General features: G+C 44.4%; 1 protein-coding gene across 3 annotated transcripts; it reads right to left on the bottom strand.

Moving 5' to 3' along the window:
• Nucleotides 1-428: 428 nt before the first annotated feature.
• zgc:123305 (SMP2 and LNS2 domain-containing protein) lies at nucleotides 429-14,737 on the bottom strand. 3 transcript variants are annotated; one of them, XM_013138134.3, is made up of 20 exons: nucleotides 14,667-14,737; nucleotides 9,654-9,854; nucleotides 9,476-9,571; nucleotides 8,804-9,042; nucleotides 8,325-8,432; nucleotides 8,165-8,200; nucleotides 7,871-7,979; nucleotides 6,007-6,952; nucleotides 5,709-5,805; nucleotides 4,853-5,040; nucleotides 4,608-4,701; nucleotides 4,229-4,298; nucleotides 4,006-4,101; nucleotides 3,172-3,260; nucleotides 2,900-3,047; nucleotides 2,671-2,819; nucleotides 2,392-2,478; nucleotides 2,029-2,296; nucleotides 1,593-1,696; nucleotides 429-1,219 (listed from the first exon to the last, which is right to left on the bottom strand). In XM_013138134.3, exons 2-20 carry the CDS (start codon nucleotides 9,843-9,845, stop codon nucleotides 1,072-1,074), a joined length of 3,264 nt encoding a protein of 1,087 aa, XP_012993588.1. In that variant the 5' UTR covers nucleotides 9,846-9,854; nucleotides 14,667-14,737; the 3' UTR covers nucleotides 429-1,071. The 3 variants fall into 3 exon arrangements, with proteins under 3 accessions (XP_012993588.1, XP_012993589.1, XP_012993590.1); XM_013138135.3 differs by lacking the exon at nucleotides 8,165-8,200; XM_013138136.3 differs by lacking the exons at nucleotides 9,476-9,571; nucleotides 9,654-9,854; nucleotides 14,667-14,737 and having other exon boundaries at nucleotides 8,325-8,404; nucleotides 8,804-8,887.
• Between the last annotated feature and the right edge of the window lie 2,642 nt (nucleotides 14,738-17,379).

Below are 17,379 nucleotides of genomic sequence, written 5' to 3' on the forward strand. Positions count from 1 at the left end.
CAACAATTATGATCAGATTTTTCTCCCATAACAGAAGTCCAGCTAGTGAGGCGCCCTGTCCTGAGTCAACCCCCAACCCCTCATCACGTCCTCGGCTCTAAGGCAGGGACATTGTTCCTGGGCTCCGCAGCAGATATGTCAAATACCAAGGACATCAAAGAGCTAGCTTTCAGTACGAAGCAGCGAGTCAAGTATGTTTGGTCTCAGGGCAAACTTATTCGTAACACTAGACTAGCACTCAACATGTTTGCCATTACACTGACAGTATTTTCAGAGCTCCAGTGTGACCCCCCCCCCCTTCCCCAGCGCTGTTGCTTTCTAGACTGTCTTTGTGCCGATCACATCAGAGTCCCCAGGAACAGAAATTTATTTGGGAGGGTGGGCAATGCTTTCTCTTAAGTAAAAATTGTCTTCCCCCATTCATTGCATTCAACTGTATAACAAACGTAGAACTTTTTAATAAATATGCAACTGTTAACATTAAACAGGGTGAACAGTATGGATAGTCAATGTAGGCCAACAGCACAGGAATCCACAAGACAAACTCTTCACTACACCAGCAACAACATCTGCCGTGTGTACGTGACTAATACAACTTAACCTTTTAAATACTATACTTAAAACAAACCCAAAACAGAAACGTGCTCTTGTCCAGTTGTCTTTAAATGCCACAGGTAATAAAGTTTACAGCATGCTAATATAAAGTTATGCATATAGCGATCCAAAATGACAAAGCTCGTTTTGGAATTATTGAGCAACACAAATGCACTTTGCTCCAGTATGATGTGGATTATAGCAACAAGCCCTGGTCAGTACAGTGTTTATTATTGCTAAAAGTATTGCACAATATTCAGTGGTGTTGCATAAAATGTACAGTCACTTGCTCATATTTGGTCTCAATCTGCTCTCTTGTGTCTGTACCTGTAGGTTTTTCAAAAACAGATGCTCAAGTCAGATGAGTAAATGCAGAATAAAAGAATATAAAGTGTATTAAATAAAGAGAGAGAGAGAGAAATGTTTATGAGAAAGAATAAAAAGAGAAACGTGATGGGAAAGGCTGTGTGTGTTTGTCTAATTCAAAGCAGATAGGTCCAGTGGAGGTAAAGGCTCTCTCCAGTAGGAGAAGTGGCTGTACTCGGGGCAGTCAAACGAGGACGACCACCCATCCTGTGAGATCATAGGGAAGAAGTGCTCCACCAGCTCGCCGAGATGAGTGTACCTGTCACACACGCGCACGCACGCATGCCAAAAGAGCATTAGCTTAACGACTCACAGAAATCATTTGAAATGTAAAACAAACGATTATCAGGAGCACGCTTTATTAAATAGTTTGACTGAATTATGACTGTGAATCAGTTCTGCATGTAATTAATGTCACCGTTCCTATCCCATTATGTTATGCACTCACCACCAATTGTGTTGAATTGTATCCCAACATAATGGATATTTTGTGTATCCGTCTATGTTGTATATCAGTTTCTATATGTGTAATTGTGAGTGTGTGTTAATGTACTAAAGGAGCTTCAGATTCAGTGTTCACTCATGAGGACTGAACTGACAACTGTCACGTCTGCCCTGGCGAATGTACTTACGAGGACTTGGTCCCTTTGTTCTTCTCCTGAACCAGCTCTCCCTTGGGGTTCACAGTGAAGATCTTGGTGTCAGGGACACCCACCTCTTTATACGCATAGGCATCCTGGAATCACCCAGACAGCACCCAGATCAGATTTAAGCTGAAATACCTTTTAAATCTGCCCCCCCTCCTAACCCAGAGAACAGACTGAGAAACCCCTTCAAACACAGACAGCAAGTAATCGGTTGGAATGTGTCATAACTCTGTCATAGCTACTACCTAAAAGCTAACTCTATGCAGTAAATATACCATGCGCGGAAAAAATTTAACTGGTCCTCACAATGTACGTTTTCTTAATGTAAGGCTTTAGGATGGAGTGAGGGTTGGGGAAAAGTTTTATTTTAATGGTACTAATTTGTCAGACATCATCGTGAGCGTCAGTTAGGGGGTCTCACGTTGGTCCTGTTGCCAAAGGCCGCGTAGAAGGGCTGCCTCTGGGGGTTGAACAGGTCTCGGATGTCTGTGAGACAGGCGATCTTGAACACCTCCGGCTTCTTCTCCACCACCTCCCTGTGCAGAGCGGAGAAGAAACTGCTGGGGGCCAGCAGAACCGGGCCCTTGGGGAGAACGGTGCCTTTGTCGTTCACCCATTGCAGGTAGCCCTTGGTGATGTCGGCCATGCCGATCGCCCGCGCTGAGCAGTACAGGAACTTGTAACCGTTTCTGGGGGGGGGGGGGGGGGGGGGAGATCGGTCAGCACAGTAAACATTGACAGCCCTAACCTACCAAACGGAAAAAACTGGACAGCTGGTGCTTACTGGTGGATTTTGTGGTAGAGACGGGCGATGCCGTGGTGAGTCCAGTCTTTCCCCAGCTGAGGTAGGATGTGACCCAGGGCATCGGATCTGCGACGACCAGGGAGAAGGTTCAGTAAGAATTAAACACACACTTTACAACCACTGTGAGGACCAACAAATTAGTACTATTAAAATTAAACTGTTCTGCCCAATCCTCACTCCAACCTTAAGCCTAAAATAAATTTAAAAAACGTACATTGTGAGGACCAGTTAAATGTCTCCCCCCACAAACACACTCACTTTGTGATGGTGCCATCGATATCTGAAATGACAACTCGGTCGTTCCAGTTCCACAGATAGATGGCGGCCTCACAGCGACAGGTGCCCTGGTACTGGGTGGTCACACTGAACATAACGGTGTTTGCTCCCTCACGCAGATTCAACCGCTCCTGACCGCAACACAACCGCATGGTTAATATGGCTTATGGAGAGGCGGCCAGGGTGTGTGTGTGTCGCAGTGGTGACGTACTATCTGTTCAGAGGTCAGGCGTAGGGACTTGCGATACATCTGGCTAAAACACTGGGCAGTGTTTGTTTTCTCCACAGTCTCTGATGATAGGCTGCCCTCGCCGCAAAGGACTGTCTCCTCGTCACTAGTCAGGTCATCGATGGTCGCCCTGGAGACGGACACACGGACACACACACAGTTTTAGCGTGTTCTCATCTCTCATCATTTTTTAGACGGCTCATTGAAAAGACCAGTCATTCTGCCAGAAAGAGGAGGAGTTTGTTGTCACCCACAGCATGGCAGTGGAGGTCCCTGTGGCTGCCACTGAGACTTCAGTCTCCGACTGGCCGTCCTCCTGGTCCTTCTTCGAGGTCTCCCCCGCCTGCCGAGGAGACCGACAGAGACCAGTACTGTCAACACTGATTACCTCTGTCAACATCCTCTTCAAAAACGGACTACATTAATGATATAGACTATTGAATGTACCTTCATTTATTGCGTAAATGATTCACGTCAATCCAGTTAAACTAAAATGAAAACTGATGTGCCTGAATGTAAACAACTATTAATGTTCAGTGCGACATTTCGCAACATAAAACGTTTGGACGGGTTCCTGTACCTCATTTTCATGTCCCTAGTCTGCCTTGAAAGTCTGTGATAAAGGGCACAGCCAAATAGCTTTTTTTAATCGGTGTCCATAACGCCCAATGATTCCTCAAAAGTAGTCAGTTGCACAGTGATGGACAGCAGAGGTGACCACACCCCTGCTCCAAAAATGGCCAATCAGTTTGCATGCAAAGAACGTTCAAAGAGAGGACACATGCAAGGACCAACACTGCAAAAAATATCTGTCTTATCAAGTATATTTAACTGGTTTTCATCCTTAAAATAAGGTACATTTTTCTTAACAAGCTAGAATATACCACTGCTTTTAGAAAATATGCCTTGAATATCGTGTAATTTGTCTTGTTCCATTGGCAGATTACTTCACTTATTTCAAGCAAATATCTCCTCAAAATGTTTTAAATTGTCTTGTTCCATTGGCAACATGTCTTGCAGTGAAAACGTTTCCATTCTTATTTAGCGTCCATTCTCCATGGGTCACTCCGGCTATGCCGATCGGCTACCTGGATGTGATTAGTGTCCATGTCTTTCCTCCTCCAGAACCACCAGCGGCCAGACTTCTTGGGCATCTTGACCTTCACCAGCTGGTCGATAGTACTCTATAGACAGACAGCAGAAGGTCGAAGGTCATACGGGCACGGGTCACCTTTATTCCCACTTCCTAATTATCCCTCCCAATGTTTAGTTCCCTTAGCCCCGCCCAACCCAACAGCCAGGGGAATGTACCTTTGGGAGACTCTTCTGAAAGACTTGCATTGACAGGACCATTGGGGCAGCCACTGCCCAGTTATAATACCTACACAAGCACAAAAAAACTGGACTTAGTCAACTCACAGAGCCAGTTATAATACCTACACAAGCACCAAAAAACTGGACTTAGTCAACTCACAGAAACAGTTATAATACCTACACAAGCACCAAAAAACTGGACTTAGTCAACTCACAGAAACAGTTATAATACCTACACAAGCACCAAAAAACTGGACTTAGTCAACTCACAGAGACAGTTATAATACCTACACAAGCACCAAAAAACTGGACTTAGTCAACTCACAGAGGCACATTTAAAACAACGCAAAACATACTGTACAGAATTAACACTTACTTTGAGTTGATGCAAATAACCAGGTTTGGGTCTTCGATAATTCCAGGGTTGCTCACCAAATCCTGGTACTTCACCAGGTGCTCCAAGAACTTATCTGTAACAGAGTCAAAGGGCAGAGAACCTGAAAAAGCCTCAATCAAACGGTTACAAAATCACGGCATGGACATTGTCACAGGTCTCCGTTTTGGCATTTCCAGGGACATCCTGTACCCACTGCACCAAGTCGCCCCGTCTGGGCGTCTCACCTCGGTTGATTTGGCTGGTGTGGCCAGTGCCGCCGCAGAGCGACATGCTGACATCCATGTGGTCACTGGCACTGTCAGACAGGTACTCCATGCCACTGTCTACGGCCCCGCTGCCCACGGACTGGGGGGTCTGGTTACCTGAGCCGGGGCCCAGCTCCGCGTCCAGCCGCAACCCCACTTCGGTCTCACTGAGGGTGGGGAGAGAGAGACCATCAGTCGCCTGTCCCTTTACCTCCACAACTTTTCTGTTTAGTTACTGAAAGACCTGGCAATAGAGTGGACCTAAAAAGAAAAGAAAAAGACCTGGCAATAGAGTGGACCTAAAAAGAAAAGAAAAAGCAGCTTCCACTATTTCATCAACATGATAATAAGCAATGATTCCAGCCGTGGCATTCATCAGGGGCCATATCCATGAGAGATGTTAATAGTTGTGCTGATCCTAGATTAGCACCACTATTCTGAGGAGCTTTATCAAAACGGGCCCGTGAACAGAATGAGAGAATCAGATCACAGAGGTGTTTAACAGCGGGATCAGTAAGCCCACTGACAAACACCCAGAAACTAATATTGATTTGGTATGGGATGAGGGTCAGTTATGATGTCTCATCTGTGCTGATGTCCTGCATGTCGTCCTGACACGTCATTAACACAGCGTTCAATGATGTGCGTCGTCTTGGGAACATAAGCTCACATCGAGACAGAGACGTGGCGTAAAGGTGACTTCAGGAAATCCATTGCCCGATGAACTCCTTCAGTGTTCATCCATGGGAGATAACAAAATCAATCTTTGAAAAGAATACACTGAGGAATAGGAGGAGTCAAGGGGGAAAAAGACCAGGAACTAAGGATCCTTTACTTTTTTGGCGGGAAGTAGAGCGCCGCCACCTCGGGGTTCAGGTTGGACAGGTCGTCCAGGTAGATGTCAGAGGGACCCAGGTGCTGACTGCGTTTACCTGGAATCACACAGCACAGGAACTGAGCACAGACCACCACCACACACTTCAAAGTCAACTCAAAACCTGTGCTCCCTGACGACCGGTTACTTTAATCCGTTTACCTGTTAGCCCGCTCAGATCTAAAGGATATATGAGTTAGACTGAGACCAGGGGTTTGGAAATGAGTTTGGGTGGATCCGTTCCTTTCTGCAATCTCACCTTTCTTCCTGTCCTGGTGCTCTGCTTTGCCTGCTAAGTCTGCTGAGCCAGTGTGCCCCTCCCCCACGGCCTCATTGGCTCCCGCATCTTTCACTCCGGCACCTTCTGCAGCTTGATTGGCCAGGGAGCCTGATGTGGCGCTGCTTGTCACTGCAGTGCCGCTGTCTGGCGCCTTCAGTCCCCCGGTGCAGGCCTCAACCACATCGGTTTCCTCAGTCAAGATAACTCCTGGCTCCTGTCCGTCAGGTCCCAGAAAGCCACTGGACAGGTCTGGGTGTTCTATGCTACACAGAGAATCTGTGGTAATGGGACCTAAGCTGGGCGCACTGGCCAAACTAGTCGTGTTAGCTGAAGTGCTATCACTAGCAAGCCTGTCTGCATTGATTGTGCATAATTTACTGACCTTCCTGCTGCCATTTTTGGGTGGGATGCGTTTGGCTAAGCATCCATTTACTTGGCCAACCGTGTTAGGTACATATTCGAAATTACTGTTAGTGGGTCTAGTGTTGTCTACATTATCCATGCTAACTTTGCTAGCCAGGGAGTTTCTGCGGTTTTCCAGCTCCAGGTTGGATGGGGCTACTTCCTCCCCTGCCAGCAGGGTCTGTACATGTGGCTCTGCTTCTGTTTTTCCTGGCACTGGGGCCTCGGGTGAGTCTACGCTAGCCACTGCTATTGAGGCTAACGTTGACGGGTCTGAGGTGGGGTGAATCGGGGTGGAGTGGGACACGTCGGTTGTTCCCTCTAGGTCTATGAGCGAGCTTTCTGTCGGTTGGGCCACGGCGATCCTGGGCTTCGGCCTGACCACCACTGTCATACTACTGTTGACCCCAGGCTCCAGGCCCATGTCAAACGAGTCCTGACGCTGGATGGTGCGGAAGTGGGAGCCGACCGAAGGGCGGACACCTCGCTGCACCTCCAACGTCCCCCTCTCTGCTGGACACATCTAGAGGGAACAGGGAAAACAGACCTATGTGGAGACAGATGTCTACAGTCCTAACTTCTAGTTAGGACAATGGTTTGTTAGGACACCTGTATATCCGGTCAGGACAGTGGTATGTTAGGACACCTGCATAGTCGGTTAGGACAGTGGTATGTTAGGACACCTGTATAGTGGGTTAGGACATTGGTATGTTAGGACACCTGCATAGTCGGTTAGGACACCTGCATAGTCGGTTAGGACAGTGGTATGTTAGGACACCTGCATAGTCGGTTAGGACAGCGGTATGTTAGGACACCTGCATAGTCGGTTAGGACAGCGGTATGTTAGGACACCTGCATAGTCGGTTAGGACAGCGGTATGTTAGGACACCTGCATAGTCGGTTAGGACAGCGGTATGTTAGGACACCTGTATAGTCGATTAGGACAGCGGTATGTTAGGACACCTGCATAGTCAGTTAGGACAGCGGTATGTTAGGACACCTGCATAGTCGGTTAGGACAGCGGTATGTTAGGACACCTACATAGTCGGTTAGGACAGCGGTATGTTAGGACTCCTGCATAGTCGGTTAGGACAGTGGTATGTTAGGACACCTGCATAGTCGGTTAGGACAGCGGTATGTTAGGACACCTGCATAGTCGGTTAGGACAGCGGTATGTTAGGACACCTACATAGTCGGTTAGGACAGCGGTATGTTAGGACTCCTGCATAGTCGGTTAGGACAGTGGTATGTTAGGACACCTGTATAGTCGGTTAGGACAGTGGTATGTTAGGACACCTGCATAGTCGGTTAGGACAGCGGTATGTTAGGACACCTGCATAGTCGGTTAGGACAGTGGTATGTTAGGACACCTGTATAGTCGGTTAGGACGGCGATACGATAGGACGTAGATACGATAGGACGTAGATACGTTAGGACGTACCTTGGGAAAGCCTCCCCAGCTCCACTGCATCTGAGGTCCTAAAGAGTCCTGAGGCTTCATCAACAGCTCCGAGTCACTCTTGGGCGAGGAAGGCCGGCTGTAGAACACACTGAATAGGGAATGGAGAGAAAGGCCTTATGAGAATGAAAGAGAAAAAGAAAGAGAGCTGAAAAGAGATAGCAAGATAGTGGACAGAGACTCTAAGTAGGCTGATGCCATATAAGCATTTACAGCAGCTAAACAGAGCTGATAGCGATAAGCGCATTGCATCCGCTTGGGTTTTTTCCCACGCACCTGCAACAAGTTACTTCAGGTGTACAAATGCTTTTCCTATTTAGAGAGGGAGAGAAGAAATAGATTTAAAAAAAAGAGTAACATTATGAGAGAAATCATAACCCTGAGAGACAAAGAGAAGGACAGAAACAGGGAGAGACTAAGAGATTGATTGTCTGACCTCTCTGAGGGGGACCACTCACCCTCTGAGTGAGGGTGGATGTCCCTGGACTGCATGGCCGACAGATCTTCATTGGGCTCCTCGGATAACGAGAAGTACACAGATTTACTGTTAGAGGGGGGGAAAAAAGACAGCCTGAGAATAATACCACTACACACTACATATGAATTCACACCAAATGTTATATATAAAATTAGGACCTGGGCAAAACAAGTATTACATTATTTGCCCCCTGTCTAAAACTCCAAGTGTGCTTCATTAACTTCTGCTGCACAATAATTACTAAGTGCCCACCCTAAAGGCACAACAGCAGGCAATGAAATCTAGAATTTGACAGCAACAACCAGCTCATTTCCCCACATTTCTTTCCTCTGTCGGAGCCGGGATTCAAACTGGCAAACCCTCAAGTCGCTGGCTTGCCTCTCTAATTGCTAGGCTACCAGCCACATCTCGCGTATTTAATCAGAGTTGATATTCACCTGGCGAGCATGGACGTGGCAGGGCTCCCCTGTTCTCCTGCCTGCTCCTTCTCCCGCTCCCTCTCATCGGACGAGGAGCTACCATCTTCTCTTCGGTGGGACTCAGAACGAATGCGTTTGCGCCTGCGCTTTTTCCTGCGCATGCTTCCGGAACTGACGGGCTGTTCCAAGGGTTCCTCAGCCTCCCCCAGGAGCTCCATGTGGATGGGCGACGTGCACAAGTGGGCGGGGACTCTGGACTGGATGGTGGGGAGAAAATGAACCCGGATCACCAGACCACACCACTTCAAGAAACGAATGACGAAAGAACATGTTCCATTCTCAGCTTCCCTATTGTTGTGTGCCGGAACTATGATGAGAAACATTCATCCACAACCTATTTCTGCCAACGGAAACGCAATGCCGACGAGAAAAACATTGTGAGTGTGAAAAAATTTGCTTTCATTCTAGTTGGCAAAAATGTGAAAATGGAAGGAGATTTCGACGGGAGATTGAAGGACATTTAATTTGATCAAGCTCCGTTTCAACTGAAATTACTAGTTTGTGAAAAGTCAAGAATACATTTAAAGACTTAAACAACAGCCAAATGAACACGGCTGCCCTACTATCCTGACCCGTCGACAAACACAGCTTAACCTCCCCAGGTCTCAAAAGATCGATGAAAGACGATACCTCAAAATCCTCATTTTCCTCCACGAAAAACGCTTCCCCGTTGTCCCCCAGCTTCATCTGTAGTTGAACTGGCTCCCCATTGACCTCCATGTCTACCTGCAACACATGGTGGGGGGGGTGAGATAGATGGCGTGTGTAGGCTTCAGCAGACAGCCTCAGCCTTCACCTCTGCACTCACCACTTTCTCTTTGGAGCGCAGCACGCCCAGCTTGCCGAAGCGCACGTGGAACGGCGAGCACTGGAGGCTGCCGTCCGGCTGGCGAACCACGATGACATCGATGGCCCCCGTGAGCGTGGCCGGGTTCAGGCCCCGGTACAGCTCCTTGACCGTCACGAACACCGTCTCAGCCAGCTGGCCCACGTAGTTCATGGTCTGGGACTGGAGGGTATGGAGGGAGTTACAGAGGAAGAGAGTGGAGAGACAACGAGAGGGGAGGGCCAGAAACAGAACGGGAGGGGGGGGAGAGAGAGAGATAAAGAGAGTAACCGCAGAGAAAGAAGGGAGTGATAAAGGGAGAGAATCAGAGAGGGAGGCGGGTGAAAGGACATGGGGGGGAGAGAGTGTGGGTCAGGGGGCAAATCTTGTCTAATGTTTACACAATTCCTGTCATATGAGTCTTATTGAATGGCAAATACACAGGACTCTGTGTAAAGGCCACTCAGACAAATAGAATAAATATGACTCTGTGTAAAGGCCACTCAGACTAATAGAATAAATACGACTTTGTGTAAAGGCTACTCAGAAAAATAGAATAAATACGACTTTGTGTAAAGGCCACTCAAACAAATAAAATAAATACGACTTTGTGTAAAGGCCACTCAGACTAATAGAATAAATATGACTCTGTGTAAAGGCCACTCAGACAAATAGAATAAATATGACTCTGTGTAAAGGCCACTCAGACTAATAGAATAAATACGACTTTGTGTAAAGGCCACTCAGACTAATAGAATAAATATGACTCTGTGTAAAGGCCACTCAGACAAATAGAATAAATATGACTCTGTGTAAAGGCCACTCAGACTAATAGAATAAATACGACTTTGTGTAAAGGCTACTCAGAAAAATAGAATAAATACGACTTTGTGTAAAGGCCACTCAGACAAATAAAATAAATACGACTTTGTGTAAAGGCCACTCAGACTAATAGAATAAATATGACTCTGTGTAAAGGCTACTCAGACAAATGGAATTAATATGACTCTGTGTAAAGGCTACTCAGACTAATAGAATAAATATGACTCTGTGTAAAGGCCACTCAGACAAATGGAATAAATATGACTCTGTGTAAAGGCTACTCAGACAAATGGAATAAATATGACTCTGTGTAAAGGCTACTCAGACAAATGGAATAAATATGACTCTGTGTAAAGGCCACTCAGACTAATGGAATAAATATGACTCTGTGTAAAGGCCACTCAGACTAATGGAATAAATATGACTCTGTGTAAAGGCCACTCAGACTAATAGAATAAATATGACTCTGGGTAAAGGCCACTCAGACAAATAGAATAAATATGACTTTGTGTAAAGGCTACTCAGACAAATAGAATAAATACGACTTTGTGTAAAGGCCACTCAGACAAATAAAATAAATACGACTTTGTGTAAAGGCCACTCAGACTAATAGAATAAATACGACTCTGTGTAAAGGCTACTCAGACAAATAGAATAAATACGACTCTGTGTAAAGGCCACTCAGACAAATAGAATAAATACGACTTTGTGTAAAGGCTACTCAGACAAATAGAATAAATACGACTCTGTGTAAAGGCCACTCAGACAAATAGAATAAATATGACTCTGTGTAAAGGCTACTCAGACTAATAGAATAAATATGACTCTGTGTCGATTCTGCATTATTGGTTTGACTTTGTATCATCCCAGGTTACTTTCCACAAGCTTTATCGACTTTTGGAATGAATGAGTCAATAGCGGGGAAAAGGTTGGAGATCCACTGAGGAGGCGGTCCAACACGGAAGCAACAATCATCTAGTGAGGTCAGTTCCTTTAACTCCTAGTGATACCCATTATGTGGAGTGCCAATTCATGAAGCCATAAACTACAGTTGTAGGCCCATCTCAATCTCAAAATTGTTACTAAATGAATCAGGCGTTACGGGTTACGGGTTTGATGAAACCACACAGTGCCCGGCAGCATGACTGGACCTGTTGTTAAAGGTTAAGTAACCTTTAAATCCAAGTCAATTCTTTCTAAGAAAACTTGGTAAAGAATTATTTTACTCAAACACGTGGGTCACAATTATTGGCAACGATAGAAGTACATTATCTTCCTTTTTGATGTGATTTTTCCTCCCCAGTTCAGTCATTAGGTACTCTCAAGTGGTCCTCATGACTTCCTGTTGAACTGGTTTCAAGGTTTATTTGTCAAATGCACCGAACAACACAGCATCATCCTGCACAATGAAATTCTTGTGACATAACACCCGACAACTACGTAGTGAGAGTTAAGAAGAACAGTATACAAGCAAAAATATAGCTAGACAGAAAATAATAATAAAATAAAGCAACAACTGGGGTACAGAGTCCGGGTTACTCCACCACCCAAAATCCCATAGCCTAGCTCTTAGGCTAATACAGCAGTGGGTGGTGTCTGCTGTAACCGTCACAGAAAGGATCACACATTCAGCAAGCTCAGTTTTTTGCATATGGGCAGAACAGTCCCCATAGATCCAAGGTCAGAACCTGAATAGATAATCAAAACCAATGGATTTGCCTGACCATAACCAAGGAGACTGCACCACTTTACTTTCATTCTGATGAACTGTTGACAATTGGACTTAAAATGAGTAACCAATCAGAACAAAGAGGACAGATAAGGCCAAAAGCTGTGTGAATGTACTTTCACAACAAAATGGGAACAAATGGATAGCGTTAACAAGAATGCACCAGAACATTATAGCCTCCCTAAAAGAACATGGCTGGCAGTTTAAGGCCTTACCAACAGAGAGAAGTGAAGCTGTCCCTTTCCCACAAGGCCTTGTTCCCTGGACCCCCCGGCAGCCATCAGTCGCCCAAACTTCCTTCATCCCCCAGAATCCTTTGTGCTCCCAAGAATTGTTCCTTTGGCTCCAGCTAGCGCTACACTAAGCTACATTCTTGACACTTAGGCTAGAGGACTCTAAAGCCACTTCTGTCTACCCACAGATTGATAAATATATATATTTTCTTTTATCCACAAAGGATCCCCAGTAGGGCTTTCTATTTTGAGTAAAAGCCTAGTGGTAATTGTTCTTAAAAATTCCAGGACTGTCTATTCTGAGCTGGGAGGCAATAGCAGTCTGTCAGTATTCACTCACCTCTCCCTTGATCATTCCAACACACACACACACACACACCCACGTTCAGAATTCACACTTCCTTTCGCTCTGCACATGACAGCCAGTCCAGCAATTTCTGAAAGGCTTGGCTGATCTATTCACGAATGCACCGCTCCAAAATACGCATGCACAGACACACACACACACACACACACACGTCACTAGTCACCAGATGCTGTCTGGGATTGACTGCAACTTTTTGGCCGGTCTGAAATGGACTCTCCAGCAAACATCCCGCTCAGCAGCAACACAGAGATAAAAGGTAATTACATCAGCAGCTCCTGGAGACTTGAATGATGCACTTTGGGGAACTTGTGTCACCCTCCCCCAGACAATTATCACAGAGGGGTGAGTTGGTGGGGTGGTGTGGACCAGGAAACGGTCAGAACAGCCAAACTGTGCTGATTCCAGACAGGGGAAAGAAGAGCAGGGCAGCTGGAAAGCTCCTGAGCCACAGCAACGAGGACGCTGGATAGTCTTACCCTTTGCTCTGTCAGGCGTTTGTAGTTACAGTGGATCATTACTTTTTAGTGTTTCACTTGCTGAAAGAGACCCGCTGGACAGATTAAAACTGAAATGTTTTGCTATGAGGTGTGGAAACAATTGGACAACTATCACAAAAATTGCCCTGTCACTTAAACTGCAGTATAATTACATTAGTGCTTATATGCCTCCTACTGCAAGGTGTATGACACACGTTTAATAGATAATTTTCTGAGACTCTCTGAAAGTGGGGTCACAGCCAGGGGATACCATTTTTATTTTATTTTACAGACACTCTGGACCAATTACTGTAAATTGTTTTGGAATTTGACGCAGCAACCTTTCGGTTACTGGTCGGATACTCTGACCGCTAGGTTATCTGCTACACGTGATCTGTCAGTTGAAGCTTCAGCATCCATTACAAGAACGCAGTGCGTGCCTACCGAGCAGCCGAGGAAACTTCTCTTTCAGACAATGACAAAACCATACATCCTACCAAGCTCTTTTGCAACCTCTAGTCTCGTGGAAGTTTTTACCATCCCACACCTACAGGAAAAATAAAAACCCAGCGATTCAAAACATGAATGCAGGTTGACTGCAGGCCTTTGTTATATGAGATTAATGTCTGGGTATAACAAATTATTACTATTCTAATAGCGTTGGAACGTCATTATAATAGCAAGGCATCTCAAGTGTATGGTACATTGTCAATATACCACGGCTAAGTGTTTTGTCTAATTATTATACCATCAAAATTAATAACAAAATCCTCCAATAACGATTTTCCGGTATGTATTTAGATAACAAATCGGCATATTTTGTAATTCGACAAAAAACGCATGCATGTTTAAATATGGGAGAAATTTCGGTGCTTTCAGTTTAATTTACTAGCAGAATTTACACATTGCAATATTAAGTTAATTAAAACCCGAACCGGTTTCAAAACACACTTCCGTGCTGTGGAATTGGTGGTTTGCCAATGTTTTAGAAAGACAAAACACGCTTTCAAGTTATTATGATCTAGACAGTCAGTTTGCATGTATCTAGCTTAAACTCCTTATTTAGGAATGGATTTTAAACCAGTTACGTAGCTAAAAACTGACTGTGGCGGGCAATCAGCAGCCAGTCATCATTATTCAGAAGTTGTCAAAAAATTTATAACATTTTGGACATTAACAACTTGATTTACTAACTCCCACCTACGACGTGGCTGGATGACATCAGCTACTATTGTGACCGCTTTACAAAAAACCATGTTGACAGTTCATTAACATTTTATTATGTCACATATCTGCTTTCTAACTATCTCTTTAGATTTTGGAACTTTAAATAAGGCAAAAGTAAGGATTCATTTGACTTGCTCTTACCTTGTAGACCGTGTTTCGACCAAAAAAAAATAAGATTCAATGACGCTTCCTTCCTACTTCATGCGCATGCGTACAAGATTAACTGTATGGAACAAGACACAAGTCAATCATTCAAATAACCAATGAAAGATGTTGACGGGAAAACCTTTCGTTTGTTTGGTAAACAATGTGTGCACTACAGATTTAGGACCATCCCTGAAATATGGTCATCATTTATCGGGACCATTAATCCTGGGCAAATGCAATTATGGATGCCGTAGTTAAATACGATTTGAAACGGTCCAATCTGTACTTACCCTTGTTTCTTGAATGGAAATAATTGAATTAAAGACATTGTACAGAAAGACTCAAAAATGTGTTATAACAAATAAATACGCTATAATAAATAATAAATGCGTAAATATAACCCTTTATTGTTAGGTTTTAGAAACGTTCTCATTTCAGTTTCTGATACAACATTTCCTCTATCTGGCCACCAGAGGGTATTCTTTGCTTGGATAGAAACAACGTTCCCTCCGCAATGAACGAACGTATTTTACGTCTCTATGGGGCTCCAGTATATCTTGTAGGCAATATAATTTAAATGACGAGTCTCCTTCTAGAGTCATTCCATGCTAACTTGCTAACAATGCTAATTAAACAAATCCAAACAACATTTATTTTTATCATGCACAGGATACAGCAGGTTTAAACAGTAGTGAAATGCATTGGTGCAGGCTTATCTTAAGCAATGAAGATAAAAATACATACATCCAAGACCAAAGAGCAATGTACTTCATGTGCAAACTGCTTTATGTGATTAAATACTGTTACATATTGATATTAAGGACAAGCTGTTGTTTTTTGCCCTCCTCAATTGTTTGTATTCTTCGTTGTAGGTTCATTAAAATAAAATGAAAGAGTATTGGCCCAGTTATGGAAAATGTTTAAAACAAAGTGTGTAATTGGGGAAGAATGCATTTAGGCAATTAACGGCACGTGACCAGGGATTCAAGATATTTTTGGTATCTCTGATTGCTCTGTATATTCTTAAATAGAAAGTTAATCTTTTTAAAATGTGTATCAAACAACTGAGAAAATCATGATGTAGTGAACATTCTGCACCTGCTGAACACAACTCTTGTAAGACCTTAAATGAGTAAAACACTGCTCACAAAATGAAGGGAGCACATAATCATCACAGCATAACACCAAGTCAATTAAACTTCAGAGATATCAATCTGTCCAGGTAGGAAGCATAAGCGATTGTGAATCAGTGTCACCTGTTTTGGTGCAAGTGAAAGTGACCCCTGGTTTACTGGAGAGGCCACAGCAAGACAACCCCCAAAAGGGAATTGTTTTGCAAGTGGTGGCCACAGACAATTGCTCTTTCCTTTTCCTTCCTGACTGATTCTTTGCATTTTGCTAGTGTCCTTGTCATGAGGCAGTACCTGCAGCCCATTCAGTTTGCATAGGCAATCTTCCTCCTTCAGGATGGCACATCCATACTTGCCATTGACAGAAGATTTGCTGTGTCTCCCAGTACAGTCTCAAGAGCATGGAGGAGATACCAGGAGACGGGCTGTTACACGTTGAGAGCTGGACAGGGTCGTAGAAGGGCATCTGCTCCTTTGAGCAAGGAGGAACAGGAGGAGCACTGCCAGAGCCCTACATAATGACCAAACAGTCAGAAACCGACTCCACGAGGGTGTCATATTCATAGTCAGACCTTATGTTGGTGCAGTGGCCCCTGGGTTCCTCCTGGTGCAGGACAATGAACAGCCTCATGTGGCCAGAGTGTGTAGGCAGTTCTTGGATGATTCGTCATTTGGCATCGATGCCATTGACTGGCCCTTATGTTTCCCAGAGCTGAATCCAATTGAGGAGACATTGTGTGTTGGTGCATCTGATGCTGCCAAGTAGCGCCACAGACTGTCCAGGAGCTCACTGAAGCCCTGATCCAGGTCTGGGATGAGATCACCCAGAACACCATCAGCCGTCTCATCAGGAGCATGCCCAGACATTGTTGGGAGTGCATTCAGGCACATGGGGGCCATACACACTACTGAATCACATTGAGTTGCCGTGATTAAATTCACACAAGTTGGAACAGCCTGTGATTTGAATTGTTTACTTTGATTTCCGATGTGAGTTTGAATCCATCCACTGATCGTTGTTACGTCATTTTGTTCTCAACGAATTAGACAATGTAAAGATTTTGATTTTTAATATATTTTGTTTATCTAGACCTGATGTGTAATTTTAATGTTCCCTTTTAATTTCTTTGGACGGTGTTTCTGCAAAATGACCACATAAGCTGCTCTGGATATTTCACATATTTGATGACTACATGTTCTAAAACATGGCATCATCTTTAGACCTCAGTAGCTGCAGAGAATATATGTCTCTCGTTACCTTGGAGGATGTCATATGACAACTTATATTCTCAGAGGTTTAGATTTACATTGTGTGTATCTTCAACACAAATCAAGTCTCATTTAAAACAAACTATTGTAGTGTCAAAAGCACTGAAATAATTAAAATTAAAACTATTTTATTGAAATAAAATTATTTTCAATTCACACCAGCAAGACAAAACTTTCACTGTGCTTTTATGGCGCAACTCATGGCCAGTGATCTGAAAGGGGTATAAACTCACTGGAAACGTACACAGTGATCTGAAAGGGGTATAAACTCACTGGAAACATACACAGTGATCTGAAAGGGGTATAAA

This window comes from Esox lucius, chromosome 17 (genome assembly GCF_011004845.1).
Source record: "Esox lucius isolate fEsoLuc1 chromosome 17, fEsoLuc1.pri, whole genome shotgun sequence".
NCBI lineage: Eukaryota > Metazoa > Chordata > Actinopteri > Esociformes > Esocidae > Esox > Esox lucius.

Bases quoted from the DNA above. Each gene is read 5' to 3' on its own strand.
- zgc:123305 (XM_013138134.3), bottom strand. From the start codon at position 9,845: ATGAACTACGTGGGCCAGCTGGCTGAGACGGTGTTCGTGACGGTCAAG. The intron at 4,102-4,228 runs GTACATTCCCCT...GTCTGTCTATAG, and splicing joins TTCAGAAGAGTCTCCCAAAG to AGTACTATCGACCAGCTGGT. The intron at 2,820-2,899 runs GTACGTCACCAC...TGTTGCGGTCAG, and splicing joins GCCTGACCTCTGAACAGATA to GAGCGGTTGAATCTGCGTGA.